The sequence below is a fragment of the Pollachius pollachius genome, assembly GCF_949987615.1.
Source record: "Pollachius pollachius genome assembly, chromosome: 6".
Lineage (NCBI taxonomy): Eukaryota > Metazoa > Chordata > Actinopteri > Gadiformes > Gadidae > Pollachius > Pollachius pollachius.
This window is the reverse complement of record NC_136939.1, coordinates 5011433-5028176: the sequence shown is the minus strand read 5'-3', so window position 1 is coordinate 5028176 and position 16744 is coordinate 5011433. Positions and strand designations below refer to the sequence as shown.

Sequence of the window (16744 nt, the reverse complement as noted above, 5' to 3'; positions counted from 1 at the left end):
CCGCACCCTCTTTGAATCAACACCAAACACAGTTTTAACATCTCATCTCACTGTGTGTGTGTGTGTGTGTGTGTGTGTGTGTGTGTGTGTGTGTGTCCATGTGTGCGTGTGTGTGCGTGTGCGCGCGTGTGCGTCCGTGTGTGTGTGTGTTTGCGTGACCAGGTCCTCGGCATCACCCGATCCTCACCCGACAAGAACAACCTGGTCTCCATGACCATCACGGCGACCGAAGGCGCAGCCCCGGGCTCCGCGATTGGCTCGCTGCGCCCGTCGGACCCGCCGGGAGACGCCCCATTGGACGGCGGGCCGGCCCAGGTGACCTACCTGGTGGTGGGCGGGACGGACCGGCAGGGCACCTTCATGGTGGACCGGCTGAAGGGCGACGTGGTGCTGGTTCGGGAGCTGGACTACGAGGAGGGCTCGCGCTACGCCCTGAGGGTGGAAGTGTCGGACTTCTCCCGGGCGTTTCCCAGCAGCCACCTGGTGCACCTGGACATCCAGGTGTTGGACAGCAACGACCACGCCCCCGAGTTCACTGAGGACCCCGTCGCCGTAGTGATCCCGGAGAACGCGGAGCCGGGGGCGTCGGTCTACACGTTCCAGGCGGTGGATCAGGTGAGGAAGAGGAGGGGGGGGGGGGGGTTGGGGTTACATCCCGATGTAGTGGGCTGATTCCCGGCCGGAGCGTTCGGTTTGTACGAGTTTGACCGTAGAAGCGAACGTACTGGACGGACTGGAAGGGGTTAGTTTAACTTGACCGTCGACAGTTTACCACTTCAACGAATTAAACCAATTAAACTCAGGGAACTTCGTTTGAAGTTCTGTTCTATTGGATTCTATTCTGTTGATGTATTATGTGTCTTTTTCCATCTTTTTCATATACTCTATTATGTTGTCAAAGTATCACTCTTAGTATTATATGTACATTATTACTATTACTGTTTTTATTTATTAATTATTTCTCTGTTTTATTTATTTTTAAATAAAACAGGGGGGGGCCTTGTAGATTGGTTGTTTTAATTTAAAATACGTTTCAAATACCTACACCTGAAACACGTAAACTAAAAAAAGGTACACCATCCAAAACACACCAACCCTTAAGGAAGCTATTCATAAGGACAACACACCTGTCCTGAACGTTCTTCACATCTGTCCTGAACGTTCTTCACACCTGTCCTGAACGTTCTTCACATCTGTCCTGAACGTTCTTCACATCTGTCCTGAACGTTCTTCACATCTGTCCTGAACGTTCTTCACATCTGTCCTGAACGTTCTTCACATCTGTCCTGAGCGTTCTTCACATCTGTCCTGAACGTTCTTCACACCTGTCCTGAGCGTTCTTCACACCTGTCCTGAACGTTCTTCACATCTGTCCTGAACGTTCTTCCCATCTGTCCTGAACGTTCTTCACATCTGTCCTGAACGTTCTTCACACCTGTCCTGAGCGTTCTTCACATCTGTCCTGAACGTTCTTCACATCTGTCCTGAACGTTCTTCACATCTGTCCTGAACGTTCTTCCCATCTGTCCTGAACGTTCTTCCCATCTGTCCTGAACGTTCTTCACATCTGTCCTGAACGTTCTTCACATCTGTCCTGAACGTTCTTCACACCTGTCCTGAGCGTTCTTCACACCTGTCCTGAACATTCTTCACATCTGTCCTGAACGTTCTTCACATCTGTCCTGAACGTTCTGTCTTTCCGTCCCTCGGTCAGGATGGCAGCGGGCCCAACCGGGAGCTCCGCTACACCCTGGAGCACTGCTGGCCCCCGAGCCCCGACCTGCTGTCGCTGCACCCCGTCACGGGGGTCCTGACCCTGGGCGGGAGGCTGGACCACGAGGCCACGCCCGCCCTCTACCTGGTGGTCCGGGCCACGGACCAGGCCCTGGACCCCGCCCTGCGGCGCTGGGGGTCCGTCACGGCCCGCGTGTTCGTCACCGACGTCAACGACAACGCCCCCGCCTTCAGCTCGCCGTCGGTGGTCAGCGTCATGGAGGACCAGCCCGTCGGGTAGGGGGCACTCTGCCGCGCTTGCTCACTGGGTCTATAGGTCTCTCTCTCTCTCTCTCTCTCTCTCTCTCTCTCTCTCTCTCTCTCCCTTTATCTCGCCCTTTATCATGTTCTCTGTATCTCTCTCTCTCTCTCTCTCTCTCTCTCTCTCTCCTTTCATCTCTTGCACTCACACACACACGCACAGTGCTAGTTTTAGGTGTTGTATGTTAATATCTGGTGTGTGTGTGTGTGTGTGTGTGTGTGCGTGTGGACAGGTTTGTCATCGTGTTTGTGATGGCCCGGGACGAAGACGAAGGGGAGAACGGTCGGGTTTCGTACCGCATCCAGACGGGGAACTCAGCCGGGCGCTTCAGTCTCAACCCCAACACTGGTGAGACACACACACACACACACACATGTGACTCACACACAAACACATTCACATACACACACACACACACACACACTGGTGAGACTCACACATACATACAGACACACACACACTGGTGAGACACACACACAAAAAAAACACACACACACACACTGGTGAGACTCACGCACACAAAAAAAACACACACACACACACACTAGTGAGACTCAAGCACACAAACACACACACACACACACTGGTGAGACTCAAACACACAGATTACACACACAAATACACACTGGTGAGACGCACACACTCACACAACCACACAAACACACACTGGTGAGGCTCACAAACACACACATTAAAGTCAACTACTACACATTCATATAGAGAACAATATCAAATAACTAGCCAACTATAACATAGACAACTATGCAAAACAACATATCGATAACATTCTACAAACAACAAACACAGAAAACGTACACATAGCTACACACACGGCTCTGAAAACGTCAATACCCTGACGTAACCACGACCGGTACCGAGACGCATTCCATTTGGTTTACATCAGCGACCCGCTGGTCATTTCATCGTCCGCAACACAAGCTGAACCTCGGCGCAGAAAAAAAACACAAACCCTCCCTGTTCAGTTGTCTGGGTCCACAAGGACCTCGCTGCTAGACTACTCACGACGGCCGTAAACCTCCCGGCCTGAGGATTACAGCGTGCCTGAGCAATACATCACCTGCGCGATGGGCTGTAATTCTAGTGTTTCACCATGGGAACCAGACCCTGTATCAGATAATCACCCGTATAAAAACACTCGGCATACTCCCATGATAATGCATATATACGTATGCGTCTGTGTGCGTGTGTGTGCGTGTGGGTGTACCGGTATGTGTGTGTGTGTGTGTGTGTGTGTGTGTGTATGCGTCTGTGTGTGAGGGAGAGTGTGTGTGAACAGATTAGAAACAATAACATAGTCATAATACAGACCATAATGCACACCCTTAATGCAGCTTCCAGATGGAGGGGGGTGGGTCTTTGCTCAATTATCGCCCAGAGGCCGGTGAATTAACACAGGCTAACGTTTCACTCCTCCTGCGTGTCATTTGCTAGCGGCGCGGCGCTAAGTGTAGCATGCCACCGTTAGCCCCGCCGCGGCGCGTGAGTAATGGCCGTGTTGATGTATCTATGTTTACACACACATATTGTGCGGATACTGGAAGGTTCCCTGCTGGAGGAGGAAGCCAGGGAGAGTTCAACTGTAATGAGGAGGGGGGGGGGTTGACGTCCCACCCAATTACGACGGGTTGGAACCGGTAACACTAAACACTAAATAAATAATATAAATAGAGAAGTGTGAAAAGGCAAAAGGAAGGTGTGTGTGTGTGTTAGGGTTTTGTGTGTGTGCGTGGGGGTGCAGTTGTCTGTGTGTGTGTGAGTGTGTGTGTGCGTGAAGGTGTTTGCTGGTGTGTGTGTGTGTGTGTGTGTGTGAGTGTTTGCGAGGGTATAGGTGTGTGTGTGTGTGTGTGTGTGTGTGTGTGTGTGTGTGTGTGAGTGTTTGAGTATGGATGAGTGTGTGTTTGTATGACGGTGTGTGTGTGTGCATGCAAGGGTGTAGGTTTGTGTGTGTGAGTGTGTGCCTGAGTACGAATGAGTGTGTGTGTGTGTGTGTGTGTGTGTGTGTGTGTGCGCGCGTTTGTGCTTGTGTGCGTGCTACAGCACCACCACAGCATCCCCTATGATACATAAACTACACTAAGCTCTAAGGTCGCGCTCAGCCTGACCTCCGACCCCACGTCTGCCCTTCGTCCCTCCCCTCCGACGCGAGAGCCAAGCCAAACATGTTGTGTGGTTGAACAAACACTGAAGAGTTAAAAACCCATGACCTCTCGGCTGGGGGCGGGGTCTGTAGGGGATGGGGAAGGGGGGGGGGGTTCTACCCACCCCCCTTCTCCCCCCTCCCCCCCCTCCCTCTGTCCAAACACTCCCGGAATAAAGAGATCACACCCCTGGTGACGCTCGTGAACCGGGTCCAGAACAAACAGCCACGGTGGGGTCGTTACCCAAACAGCACGCTCTGTCGAGGGGCGGGGGGGGGGGGGGGGGAGAGAACCGAACGCCGGCAGAATCTTATGGCTCAGATCTCCGGGCCGCGCCGCGCCGCCGGCCGCCGTGTGTGTGTTTGGATCGCGGGCGCCCGTCGTAAATTGCACGCCTCGCCCGTGTGCCCCGGCGTGGCTTCTGCTGAGCCGGCACACACACACACAGTGCATACCATTACGTATTAACACATAAACACATAAACGCACACTCACACACGCACTTGTACTCTCGGAAGGCACAAGCACACACTCATAATCTTAATGGATGGCCAATATGCTGTTAAACTGGGGGGGGGGGAGATTTCCAATTACACTTTATGAGAGGTTAATCGAATTGTGAAATACGGAGTTGCACTTTGTAATGGAGCGTAATAGATACACAACTAAGCACGTGTCACACACATGAACCCCGTAACTTTGGAACCACAGACTGTATTTAAAGCATAAGTAAAGAAAGGTGCCACGGGACGAGGTCAAAGGTTAATCTCCGACCAACACGCGGAGAATTAGCGTCCTGTTGGCGGCGTGTTATTGGGGAAACGGCCGTAAAGCCGCGCTGTAAAAGAGGTGTGTGTTTGTGTTTGGACCCCGGGGCGTATAAATTACCACCTCTCGCTCAGATACAGTAGAGGGCAGAACCACGGCAATGTATACACAGGAAGCCACTAATCTGCACAGCATGCTCACTGAAATACGCACACACACATGCACAAATACAAGCACACACTGACTCTCACACACACACACACATATGCTCAAATAAACGCTCACACTGACTCACACACACACACACACACACACACACATATAAACGCACATGCTGACTCACACACACACACACATATGCTCAAATAAACGCTCACACTGACTCACACACACACACACACACACACACACACAAACGCACATGCTGACTCACACACACACACACACCAAGCACACACACAAATACACACACACACTGACCCTCACACACCCACACACACACACAGACAGACACACATATGCACACAACACAAACGTTCACAGAGACACACGCTCACACAAATGCACACACACACACACACACACACACACACACTCACAAACACAAACCTGACCCCCCCCCCCCCCCCCCCCCCCCCCCCCCAGGCTCGCTCTCCATCCTCAAGGCCCTGGACCGGGAGGAGCAGGAGGTGTTCAACCTGACGGTGGTGGCCGAGGACCACGGGACCCCCCCGCTCTCCACCCACCAGCTGCTCTGCGTTCAGGTCATCGACGTCAACGACGAGGCGCCCACCTTCCAGTGGGCGGAGTTCGAGAGCCAGGTGACGGAGAACCGCGGGCCGGGCACCACCGTGCTGACGGTCAGCGCCTCCGACCGCGACCAAGGTGCGTCGAAGCGCGAGGCATGTGAAATGAGGGACTGTGCGCTAAGATGCGAAGCGCTGTGTGCCACCATTGTAGGGGGGCATGTGGCTCAGGAGGTAGAGCGGGTTGGCTGGTAACCGGAGGGTTGCTAGTTCGATCCCCAGTTCCTCTGAGTGTCCAGGTGTCCCTGAGCAAGGCACCTCACCCTAACTGCTCCTGAAGAGCTGGCTGGCGCCTTGCATGGTTGACGCCGCCGTCGGTGTGTGAATGTGTGCATGTGCTTTGAGTGGCCACTGGTTAGAACGGTGCCATAGAAATGCATCCATTTTAACAATGACCATTTACTGTGAGAACTGGCTTACCAGTGGCGACAACCGCCATCATTTATTTCATGCTCGTTTATTTTGGCATTCGATTTTATGCACAACTAAGCCGTAACACTTCGTTAAGATTTTCCACTCATTATCCGGCACCAAAACAGGATTACGGAGAACATCACAGACGGAATTTGGGCCCGTTGCAGACAAACAGCTTTTGAGATTTTTGCGTTTGTTGGCCGCTAAGAATCAATTATGGTGATGTGGAGGTATTTCCAACTGTGGTCGTCCTGCTGAGGATCCAATTATAACGAGTTGATCAAATGATTCAACGTTGGAACTCTGTACAGTACACAGCTGTGGCTTACACAAAGCCTGCCCGACTCCAATGAAGTGAAGGCTCAGACACTTGACAAACACGGTCTAACAGACCCTAGGACAACGGCTGAGCTCTATCACTTTAAAACAGACCGAAACCGCTAATGAAATTGTGTGGTTATATTGGCAAAGTAGAACAAGATCTGTGTTTCTCTTGTGTGCATGTTTTTGTTATTACTCCTTTTCCACATCTGGAAGGTTTTATCTCATTTACGTTTCTTTAGCTCCTTACCAAGATCGCACAATGGAGCCATCTTTGCAAATAAATTGGAAGATTAAAAAGGGGGAGATAGTCTCTTTTTGTAAACGTAACCCAACACCAGCATCAAACACAGATTGTTATGGTACTGATTGGCCGGGATTAGTGCCAGGTGACATCACCCTGCACCATTTCCAATCAATCAAAGACATGCATTTCAATTCCAACCAATCAAAGACATGCATTTCAATTCCCAGTGTTTTTCCCAGAGATGATTGCGTCAAACGTTTTACGCAGAACCTGACGACTTTTCTTTTCTTCGTGCCTCTCTCCTCGGTTTCCCCCACCCAGGGTCCAACGGTCATGTGACCTACGGGGGCGTGACCGAGGAAGGCTTTGTGATAAACCCGGTCACCGGTGTCATCACAACCACCCGGGAGTTGGACAGAGAGGTGCAGGACCGCTACACGCTAACAGGTACTCATTTTTTCAACATTAGCTGTAATGTACGCGTGCGTTCTGTGGGGAAATGGAAATTGGAAGGGGAAAGAACAATTCCATTGGATAACATAGAATAATAATGACCTCACCCAAGGTTTACTTTGGAATACATTTATTTAACCTCATGTATTTTTTCCTATTACCTTCTCTATTTCTACAAAATAATAGCTTATTTCCAACTTTAACTCATATGCTATAGATCTCTGAAACATACAGTAAAACGCAAACGGTTCTGTAAAAAAAAAAAAAAAAAAAAAAAAAGATGACCTCATATCTTTTAAAACAATAGGAATCATGACCTGATGTGTGTTTTTTGTTATTTTTTCTTGTAAGCCGTATTTTTAACCAAGTATCGCAAGAATTGAAATGCGATATTCAGAAGCATTTTGCGCCCTCGTCCATTAATTAGTTAATCGAGTTAATTGAGTTCATTCATTGATTGCCGTCCCATGCCAGTCTACGCCAGGGACGGTGGTCTTCCCGCCCGCTTTGTCAAGGCGGTGGTGCGGGTGGAGGTGACGGACGAGAACGACAACGCGCCCGTGTTCGGGAAGCCCTGGTACAGCCTGGAGGTGCCGGAGAACCAGGAGCCCGTGGAGCTCTGCCTCCTCAAGGCCACCGACCCGGACTCAGGCCCCAGCGGCACCCTGCTCTACCGCATCAGGGGTACGGGGACGCCGCCTGTGTGTGTCTCTGTGTGCGTGCGTGTGTGTGGGGGCGTCTGTCTGCTTGTGCATCTGTGCGTGTGAACGAGTGAGATAGTGAGTGAGAGAGAGAAAGATAGAGTGGGTGAGTGACTGAGCGAGTGTGAGTGAGTGAGTGGGTGAGAGGGGGACTGAGTGAGTGAGTGAGAGGGTGACTGAGTGAGTGAGAGAGTGAGAGGCTGACTGAGGGACTGAGTGAGAGAGTGAGAGGCTGACTGACTGACTTAGTGAGAGTGAGAGGCTGACTGACTGACTGAGTGAGAGAGTGAGAGGCTGACTGACTGACTTAGTGAGAGTGAGAGGCTGACTGAGTGACTGAGTGAGAGAGTGAGAGGCTGACTGAGTGACTGAGTGAGAGAGTGAGAGGCTGACTGAGTGACTGAGTGTGAGAGTGAGAGGGTGACTGAGTGACTGAGTGAGTGAGTGAGAGGCTGACTGAGTGACTGAGTGAGTGAGTGAGAGGCTGACTGAGTGACTGAGTGAGAGAGTGAGAGGCTGACTGAGTGACTGAGTGAGAGAGTGAGAGGCTGACTGAGTGACTGAGTGAGAGAGTGAGAGGGTGACTGAGTGAGTGCGTGACTGGCGATCATCAGCAAATATTCTTGGCCAAATATTAGGGTAGGATTCATCGTTATGTGGTAATAACCTAGCTTCTCCCTCTCTCTCTCTCTCTCCCTCTCCCTCTCCCTCCTCCCAGCCGGGGACCCTGAAGGAATGTTCCAGATCCACGCCGGCTCCGGAGCCCTGTCCACCTCGCAGCCTCTGGACCGGGAGGCCACAGAGCGGTACTCCCTGGAGGTGGTCGCCGTGGACAACGGGAGTCCCGCCCTCAGCGCCACGGTGACGGTGGAGGTGAACGTGATGGACGTCAACGACAACAGCCCCGTGTTCGGCAGCAGCAGCTACTCGGTGGACGTGTCGGAGGACGCCACCCAGGGGGCCCAGGTTCTGCAGGTAAGGGGGAGGGGGGTTTTGGCAAACCAACGTCAACGCGGAAGTCGGATGCAGAGAATTGGACGGCAGTGGCTCAGGAGGTACAGCCGGTTGATTGGTAACCAGAAGGTTGTTGGTTCGATCACCGGCTCCTCCTAGCTGAGGGTTGATGTATCCCTGAGCAAGACATTTCACCATGACTTATCCTGACCAGCTGGCTGTCGCCTTGCATGGTTGTGAATGTGTGAATGATCCGTTTATCCAAATAAGTCGCTTTGGATTAAAACGGCAAATCCCCTAAATGTAAATGTGAGATGTGTGAGTGAAGGAAGTGGATATACTGATACCTGGTTGATTAGGACTTACTTCTGTGTGATTTAAATCTTCAACAGCCGATTGTGTTCATCAGTTGAACACAATTTTTTGGAACATTTCAATTCACCGAAATTAAACAAATCCTAGAAAGTCCCTCCATTTAGTGAGTCATTATTGAGTCATTGAGCAGATGCTTTTAACCAAAGCTTTTTATAGCGAGCGTTTGATCACCACCTAACCGCTAGATCAAGGTGTTTACTTTACTTGGTAAAGTAGAGTCATTTACTTGGTTTATCTGCTAATGTAAAGAAATCTCTGCGTTTAGTCTCCAAGTTCATAAAATCGTTCCTCAAAAGTCTCTATCCTCATCTCTCATTTCCCAGGTGACGGCCACGGATGCCGACGACGCCCTGAACGGCCGGCTGCTGTACTTCCTGAGCGCCGACGCGCACGGCGCCTTCGCCGTGGACGAGCACTCGGGCCTCATCAGCACCTCCGCCCCGCTGGACCGGGAGAAGCGCCCGTCCTACACCTTCCTGGTGATCGCCGTCGACCTCTCGCCCGCCGCCCCCAGGAACAGCTCGGCTCAGGTACGCCCCCCGCCCGCGGCTAGACGCCTAGCTTAGCTATACACACGCCGGCGGCTAGACCGATAGCTCAGCTACACACACGCTTATTGCTAGACACCTAAGTCAGATAGCTCAGCTACACACACCCCCGTGGCTAGACCGGTAGCTCAGCTACACACACGCCCGCGGCTGGACCTCTAGCTCAGCTACACACATGCTCACGGCCAGAAAACTAGCTCAGCTACACACACGCCCAAGGCTGGACCGGTAGCTCAGCTACACACACGCCCGCGGCTAGACCGGTAGCCCAGCTACACACACGCCTGCGGCTAGACACCTAGCTCAGCTACACACACGCTCAAGGCTAGACCCGTAGCTGCAGACACAAAGTCGGAAAAGTTCGGCCGAGCTAAGTAATAGTTCCGTGAGTAATGCCATTAAATTCCCAAGGATATTAATTTCAACTTTACTTTTTACGTCTTGGGACTTAGAAGTTCAACCTCTGATTTAATATACCGTTAATAACTTACCGCTGGGGAAAGGAGGGAATCGATCTTTGTCATACGTTCGCCTGCCAAGAGAAGATTGCTTGCCGACGTTTAACTCTGGAGCGTGCTGTGATTTGACCCCATTAGCTGCACGGCAGTGGGGTTAAACAAATACTTATCGAATCATCTCAACCCGTGCTCTCTCCCTTCCTCCCCTGACCAGGTGACCGTCACGGTGCTGGACGTCAACGACAACGCGCCCTTCTTCCTTCAGGACCCCCTGGTGGTGGAGGTGTCCTCGGCGCACGCCCAGCGCGTGCTGGCCACCATGAGGGCAGAGGACCGGGACTTCGGGGCCAACGGCTCGGTGTTCTACCGCTTCGCCATGCCCGTGCGGGGCTTCAGCATCAACTCCCTGACCGGGGAGATCCAGGCCACCGAGCCGCTGGGCGGGCCGGGCCAGGCGCAGACCACCCTGATCGTGGAGGCCATGGACCAGGGCAACCCGGCGCAGTCCACCCAGGGCGTGGTGGTGATCTACGTCCGCGAATTGGCGTACAACGGCATCCGCTTCTCCAGGAACGCCCGCGACGTCAACCTGCAGGAGAACGCCGTGCAAGGTCCGTCGTCCAAACCCATGTTTGACCAAATTCGTTTTTTCATATCATTTTGATTTGATCACAATAATCAAGTGACACGGATCACACACAAATAGTAACAGCAAATAAACTAAAATGACAAACAACTAAACTTACAAAATAGCATAAAGGAAAAAAAGTATGTCGCTTTGTATAAAAGCGAAAATCACCTAAATGTATATGTAGATGGGATGGAGGGGTTGTGGTGTATTCCCTTCAACATCCATTCATACCTGATGTTTTAACGAGCATATCGATGATGATGATGACGACAATGATGATGATGATGATGATGAAGAGGATCAGGACGAGGATGAGGATGATGATGATGATGATGATGATGACAACGACGACGATGATGATGACGATGATGACGATGATGATGATGATGGTGAGCGTGATGTCCTCTGTGGTCCAGGCACGGCGGTGGCCCGGGCCCAGGCCCAGTTCCCCGACGGCTCTCGCCAGGGGATCAGCTACAGCCTCTTCAGCGGCAACCGGAGACGCGTCTTCAGCATCAGCTCCTCCACAGGTCAGTGCAGGAACACTGGAGGAGCCTCGGCTAGCTCGCTAGGAGACGGAGGCGTGCTGGTGCCAACCCTTACTTAATGGCATGACGTTCCTTCGCCTGGATGGCCTTCACTCACGCTGCCCTCCAGCGTGTGTCCAGAGGGACTAAAGTTGTGAAAAGTTCTTTACACGTGCTCTGTGTTCACCCAGCGAGAACTGCATCGGCCTATTATAATAGTGATGATACATCTGGCTTATCCAGCACTTGGCAATGTTCTCAAAGATGCTTCACATTAGTAACTAGGTTACTTAAAGTTACATTACTTTTAAAAATAATAATAATGAAAGACCTTGGTGGGGGGGGGTTAGCTGGGGAAGGCAAGTCCAAACAGTTGGGTTTTGGTGGCTAACTAGAGCCATGCTATGTTTGTGTGTTTGTATGATGTTTGTGTTATAAGTGCTATAAGTGCAATGCTATAAGTGCTATGCTACAAGTACACCTTTTATAAGAGTTATCCGTACGAGTTGTCGATTGATTGGCTGATTAATTGATTGGCCGATTGTGAATACGACGTGATTGTGTCCCCAGGCGAGATCCTGGTGGAGAGCCCCCTGGGGCTGGACTTCGAGGACAGCCCGCGCCTCCGTCTGGTGGTGAAGGCGGAGACCGTGACCTCCACCACCTTCATGGCGGTCAACCTGATCCTGCAGGACATCAACGACAACCTGCCCCGCTTCCAGCTGCAGAACTACGTGGCCTACATGAGAGAGGCCCAGGGATACGAGACGCCCATCATTCAGGTGCTAATTTTTGCTTGCATACCCCACCCCCCCACCAGGGAGTACCCATAGGGGCTCATTCTGCTTACACACCCCCCCTCAGAGAGTACCTATTGGGGCTCATTCTTCTACAACCCCGCCCCATATGAAAGGACATACAGGATCTCATTCTGATTCTTCCTAACCCTAACCCTAACCCCCCCACCAGGAAGGCCATATATGAGCTTATTCTGCTTGTACATCCCCCCAACCCCAAGAATACCCACAGGTGCTCATTCTGCTTGTATGCTTACCCTCCCCCCCGAGAATATATCATCCAGAAGTCCTACTATGTTACAGCAGAACATCTGGGGAACAAAGGAGATTGTCTGACATCCGACTTTAGATATGAATCTAAAGTTGTGTTTGTGAGACTACAGACAGGCTAACACTGCGTGGTTCTGAGCTGTACTCCCTCTCCTAGAGACGGCGTTCATACAGATCACACGTTTCATTACAGGGATAGCTCGAGAGCCAAAAACAACTCGCCTTCCCCGTGCCCCCCCCCCCTTCCCTACCTTATCTCCTCACCCTATCCCATAATCTCCTTTCATTTCTTGCCTCCCCTCCCCCTGCATTTTTTCTCGTCTCGTCTCCTTTCCTCTATCTCTTGCCCTACTTCTGTTGCGTGTCTCCTTTTCTCTACATACCTAATCTCTCTCTTTCTCTCCCTCCCTCCCTTCTGCAGGTGATGGCGGAGGACATGGACCAGGGTCAGAACGGTCAGGTGACCTACTCCATCCAATCCTCGAGCATGAGCGGCCTGTTCAAGATCGACCCAGTGAGCGGGAGCATCTCCACCGCGGCCATCATGGACCGTGAGATCTGGACGCAGACCAAGTGAGAACGCACCCGCGCTGGGGCTCAATATTCCCAAGGCTGTGTTGTTGTTATCTCTTCTGTTCTGGCCTCCTCCTCCTATTGGTTTTAAGGGTTTGGTGAGTGCATCGGGGAGGCAGCCATTTTGTTGACGTGCCAGTGAACATGTAGTAGACAGAGTGAAGAGATGTGACACAGGAATATATTTCCCAAAGCTATATTTTGATTTGCTAGGTTTGTCAGCGTGTGTGTGTGTGTGCGTGTGTGTGTGTGTGTGTGTGTGTGTGTGTGTATGCATGCAGAAAATAAAGGCTTCATTGATAAGTGGAAGCCAGACGGTACAGTTAGCCAAGCCTTTGATTTGAAACACTATAAATCGTTCATTCTGTTCTGTGTGTTGTTCTTTCAGCATTGTATCAGTGTGTACTTGATAGAGGCCATAAATCACGACGTGAATCCAAAAAAAGACTTCACGGATGAATCACAACTCACAGCTAGCTGCAGAAAGATGACGCCACACACAATTACTTCCGATCACTCCTCAACCGTTACCTAAAGCTTCCTCTTACGTCAAAACATTAAAACAAAAATGTTCTTTCTCTCAGGCTGGTTATCACGGCAACCGACAGAGGCAGTCCCCGGTTGGCGGGGTCTGCCACCCTGACGGTGATCATCGTGGATCAGAACGATAACAGTCCCACCATTCCGCTGCCCTCGGAGATCCGAATTCCCGAGAGTGAGTATACACACAGCATCGTGCCTGACAGGTTACTGATACCCCACGGATCCGTACGATGTGATTGGACCACTGGTCCCGCCCAGCAGGAGTGAGAGAAGTCCTACCAATGTTGTTTCATCATCCACGATAGCCTTCTGAGTTCCCCTCCTTCATTCTCCCTCTTGCTCCTGCTAATATGTTGTCGGATCCCTAGGAAGGACTTTCTCTTTCTGCTGGTTGATTTTCCCCCTTTTGTTGAACCTTGGATGCAGAGTCAAACTTAGAAATGCACCAACATTCTTTTTTCAACTTACGAAACGTCCTAACTTTGTTTTGTACTTTCAAAACTATTAAAAGTACAGCTGGCCAACGTCTGCGTTTCTTGCCGTTTTTCCCGCCCCCCACACGGCACATGCACACCTGCCTCGACTCGTTAACGAGGCGATTAGGCTCATTGAAATCAGGTGTGCAAAATGTGCACTGGGGGAGCAGACGAGTCGATTGAACTGTAGACCCGTTCCTACAAGCCCCGCCCCTCATAACGCCTTTCCCCGCCCTTCCCAGACGCCCTGATCGGCACGGAGGTCACCCTGGTGACGGGGAACGACGTGGACTCCAGCCCCGAGCTGTCGTACTCCCTGAGCCTGGAGCCCTCCGCGGCCGGCCGCTTCAGCATCCACCGCTACGGCGGCGGGGTCTCTCTGACGGGGCCCCTGGACTTCGAGGAGAAGACCTGGTACACGGTGACGGTGCGCGCCACCGACAGCAAGCACCACACGGAGGCCAACGTCACCATCCTGGTGGAGGACGTCAACGACAACGCCCCCGCCTTCACCCAGGACCTCTACCAGGTACCCCGGGGGGTCCCGAGTCCGGAGCCGCGTCTGGGGGTCCAGAAGGCCCTCGCGGTTACTGCCATGTTTTATTAGGGAATTTTTAAAATATCTTTATGTTAAGGTTTTATTTAATTATATATTTTATTGTGTTCTATATGCTTGATCTGCTGTTATGTTGTCCCTATATTTTACAACGGCCATTATTGGCAAAGAAAGTATAATTAATATAGTTGCATAATTGGTGACCCTTAAATAGCTGAGGAATCCTCATAATCTTCCCCTGATATATATTTAAATATATATACATATGAATTATACTGTCTGGTATTCTTCAAGAAACAATGTGTGTGCCAGAATTGAGCTGCCTTGCTTGTAATTCAGCAGCGCCTGCATTGTGTTAAAATCCCCACAAAAGGGATCCGCCCTCCATGTAACATGTGGGACGCTCCTCACATGCCTTGAGAATTCCAAGGAGCGTATTAATAAATACACACACAGTTCATCACTGCGGCAGACCTTCTCCACCTACATAAACACATTATACACAACACATCCGCACTCAATCACATGCACGCACGCACAAACACACTCCCAAGGCGGTGTTTTAAAAATAAGCACACACACGGGCGATAAAAGTTAACTATCTAGTCCTGCGTCAGGAAGGCCTGCAAACACAAACATGGAGTGTTTACTAGCATGTCAAGGAATGCTATGAAGAGCAGGAAGAACAACATTTTATATTCCTCTCACTCTCTGGACTGTTTTATTAACAACAGCTTCCATTGTTGTTTGTCTGTTTTCCTTCGATGCCTCGAGTAAGTCTGGTGTTTTGTTTCTCTCCCTTCCCACAGGTGACCCTTCCTGAACACACGCCACCAGGAAGTCCTGTTGTCACGGTGACGGCCACCGACCGGGACTCGGGGGAGAATGGAAAGGTCACGTACCGCCTGATGTCATCCACCCAGGAGGGCTTCCTCATCGACCCCAATAACGGTACGGCGGCGAGACATTGCACCAGGAGGATGGCACATTGAAATAGTAAAGAATAGTACTAGAATAAGTAGCATTGTGTAGCATTTTATCTTAGCTGTCTTTGTTGTGTACGGGGAAAGGGTTGACCTAGAGATTGTTAATGCTGGGCTCAGAAGACGCTCTACTGCTTGAGAACAGGAACAGGGCGAAACAAAAGCTGCCATGGCCAGATTGGGCTATGAAGCTGGCCAAACCACCTGTGGATGTGGAGAAGAGGACCATACAATGCAGCACTGCCTTATCTGCCCCCTACTACCCAACCAGTGCAGCTCAAAGGATCTCGGCGTGTTCAATAAAAATGCAGGACTGTGTAAAGAAATGGGGAAACTGTCATGTAACCCACCAGCCTGAAAGACTAGAGAAGAAAAAGAGTGTTAAGTGTTAGGCACTTGTTTGTATGAACATCTTGTACTGCAGCGATATATTGTTCTCTTTCTTCTGACTAATGTACTAATTGTAAGTCGCTCTAGATAAAAGCGTCTGCTAAACGGCCTAAATGAAAATTTCATGTAAATGAACATTGTCACCGGCCGCCCTGTTTTGAAACGCATGCGACTTTTTTTGAAGTGTGCTTCATGAATGTGCTCCAGGGTTTGTGCTCTGTGCGCCGTGTGGATGTCCTTCGTTGCGCTATGCTGTGCGTTCATCCCGGTCCCTCTCACCCCCTCGCCCGCCCAGGCACCCTGTCCATCAGCCAGCGGGCGGAGTTCGACCCCGAGCGGCCCTCGGTGAACATCGTGATCGAGGCGCGCGACGGCGGGGAGCCCGCCCTCTCCTCCCTCACCACCGTCCAGGTCCAGATCGCCGACGTCAACGACAACGCGCCCGTCTTCCACCAGTCCGACTACAGGTGAGCTTCGGCGGCCATCTTAGAACTGATTGATTGATTGATTGATTGATTGATTGATTGAAAACTTGTATTGAATAACAGTCAACAAGAAGTGGTTAAAAGCATAAAAAACACAATAAAGCCGTGTTGTTTCCATCATGGTCCGTAAGATGGAAGGGGAGAAACAACACATGGACGTAAAACATTGAGGACAAAGGGGAATTTAAATTTTTCCGAGTAGTTCAAGGATCATTTGTTTTTGTTTATGAGTTTGCCAATCATTTTTTTTATTGAAGATTTAAAAGGAGATCTG

At 50.9% G+C, this 16744-nt stretch overlaps 1 protein-coding gene across 1 annotated transcript in view; it reads left to right on the top strand.

Annotated features, from left to right (window-relative positions):
* The window catches only part of dchs1b (dachsous cadherin-related 1b), a 93312-nt gene that overhangs the window by 70488 nt on the left and 6080 nt on the right, over nucleotides 1–16744 (top strand). The window contains exons 12-27 of the mRNA XM_079737673.1: nucleotides 163–615; nucleotides 1715–2010; nucleotides 2268–2383; nucleotides 5608–5847; nucleotides 7072–7197; nucleotides 7678–7887; nucleotides 8623–8879; nucleotides 9557–9763; nucleotides 10454–10850; nucleotides 11287–11400; nucleotides 11968–12179; nucleotides 12886–13037; nucleotides 13622–13752; nucleotides 14299–14585; nucleotides 15422–15563; nucleotides 16281–16452. Coding sequence (XP_079593799.1) covers nucleotides 163–615; nucleotides 1715–2010; nucleotides 2268–2383; nucleotides 5608–5847; nucleotides 7072–7197; nucleotides 7678–7887; nucleotides 8623–8879; nucleotides 9557–9763; nucleotides 10454–10850; nucleotides 11287–11400; nucleotides 11968–12179; nucleotides 12886–13037; nucleotides 13622–13752; nucleotides 14299–14585; nucleotides 15422–15563; nucleotides 16281–16452 — 3512 coding nt within the window. The remainder of the gene's footprint in view (nucleotides 1–162; nucleotides 616–1714; nucleotides 2011–2267; nucleotides 2384–5607; nucleotides 5848–7071; nucleotides 7198–7677; nucleotides 7888–8622; nucleotides 8880–9556; nucleotides 9764–10453; nucleotides 10851–11286; nucleotides 11401–11967; nucleotides 12180–12885; nucleotides 13038–13621; nucleotides 13753–14298; nucleotides 14586–15421; nucleotides 15564–16280; nucleotides 16453–16744) is intronic.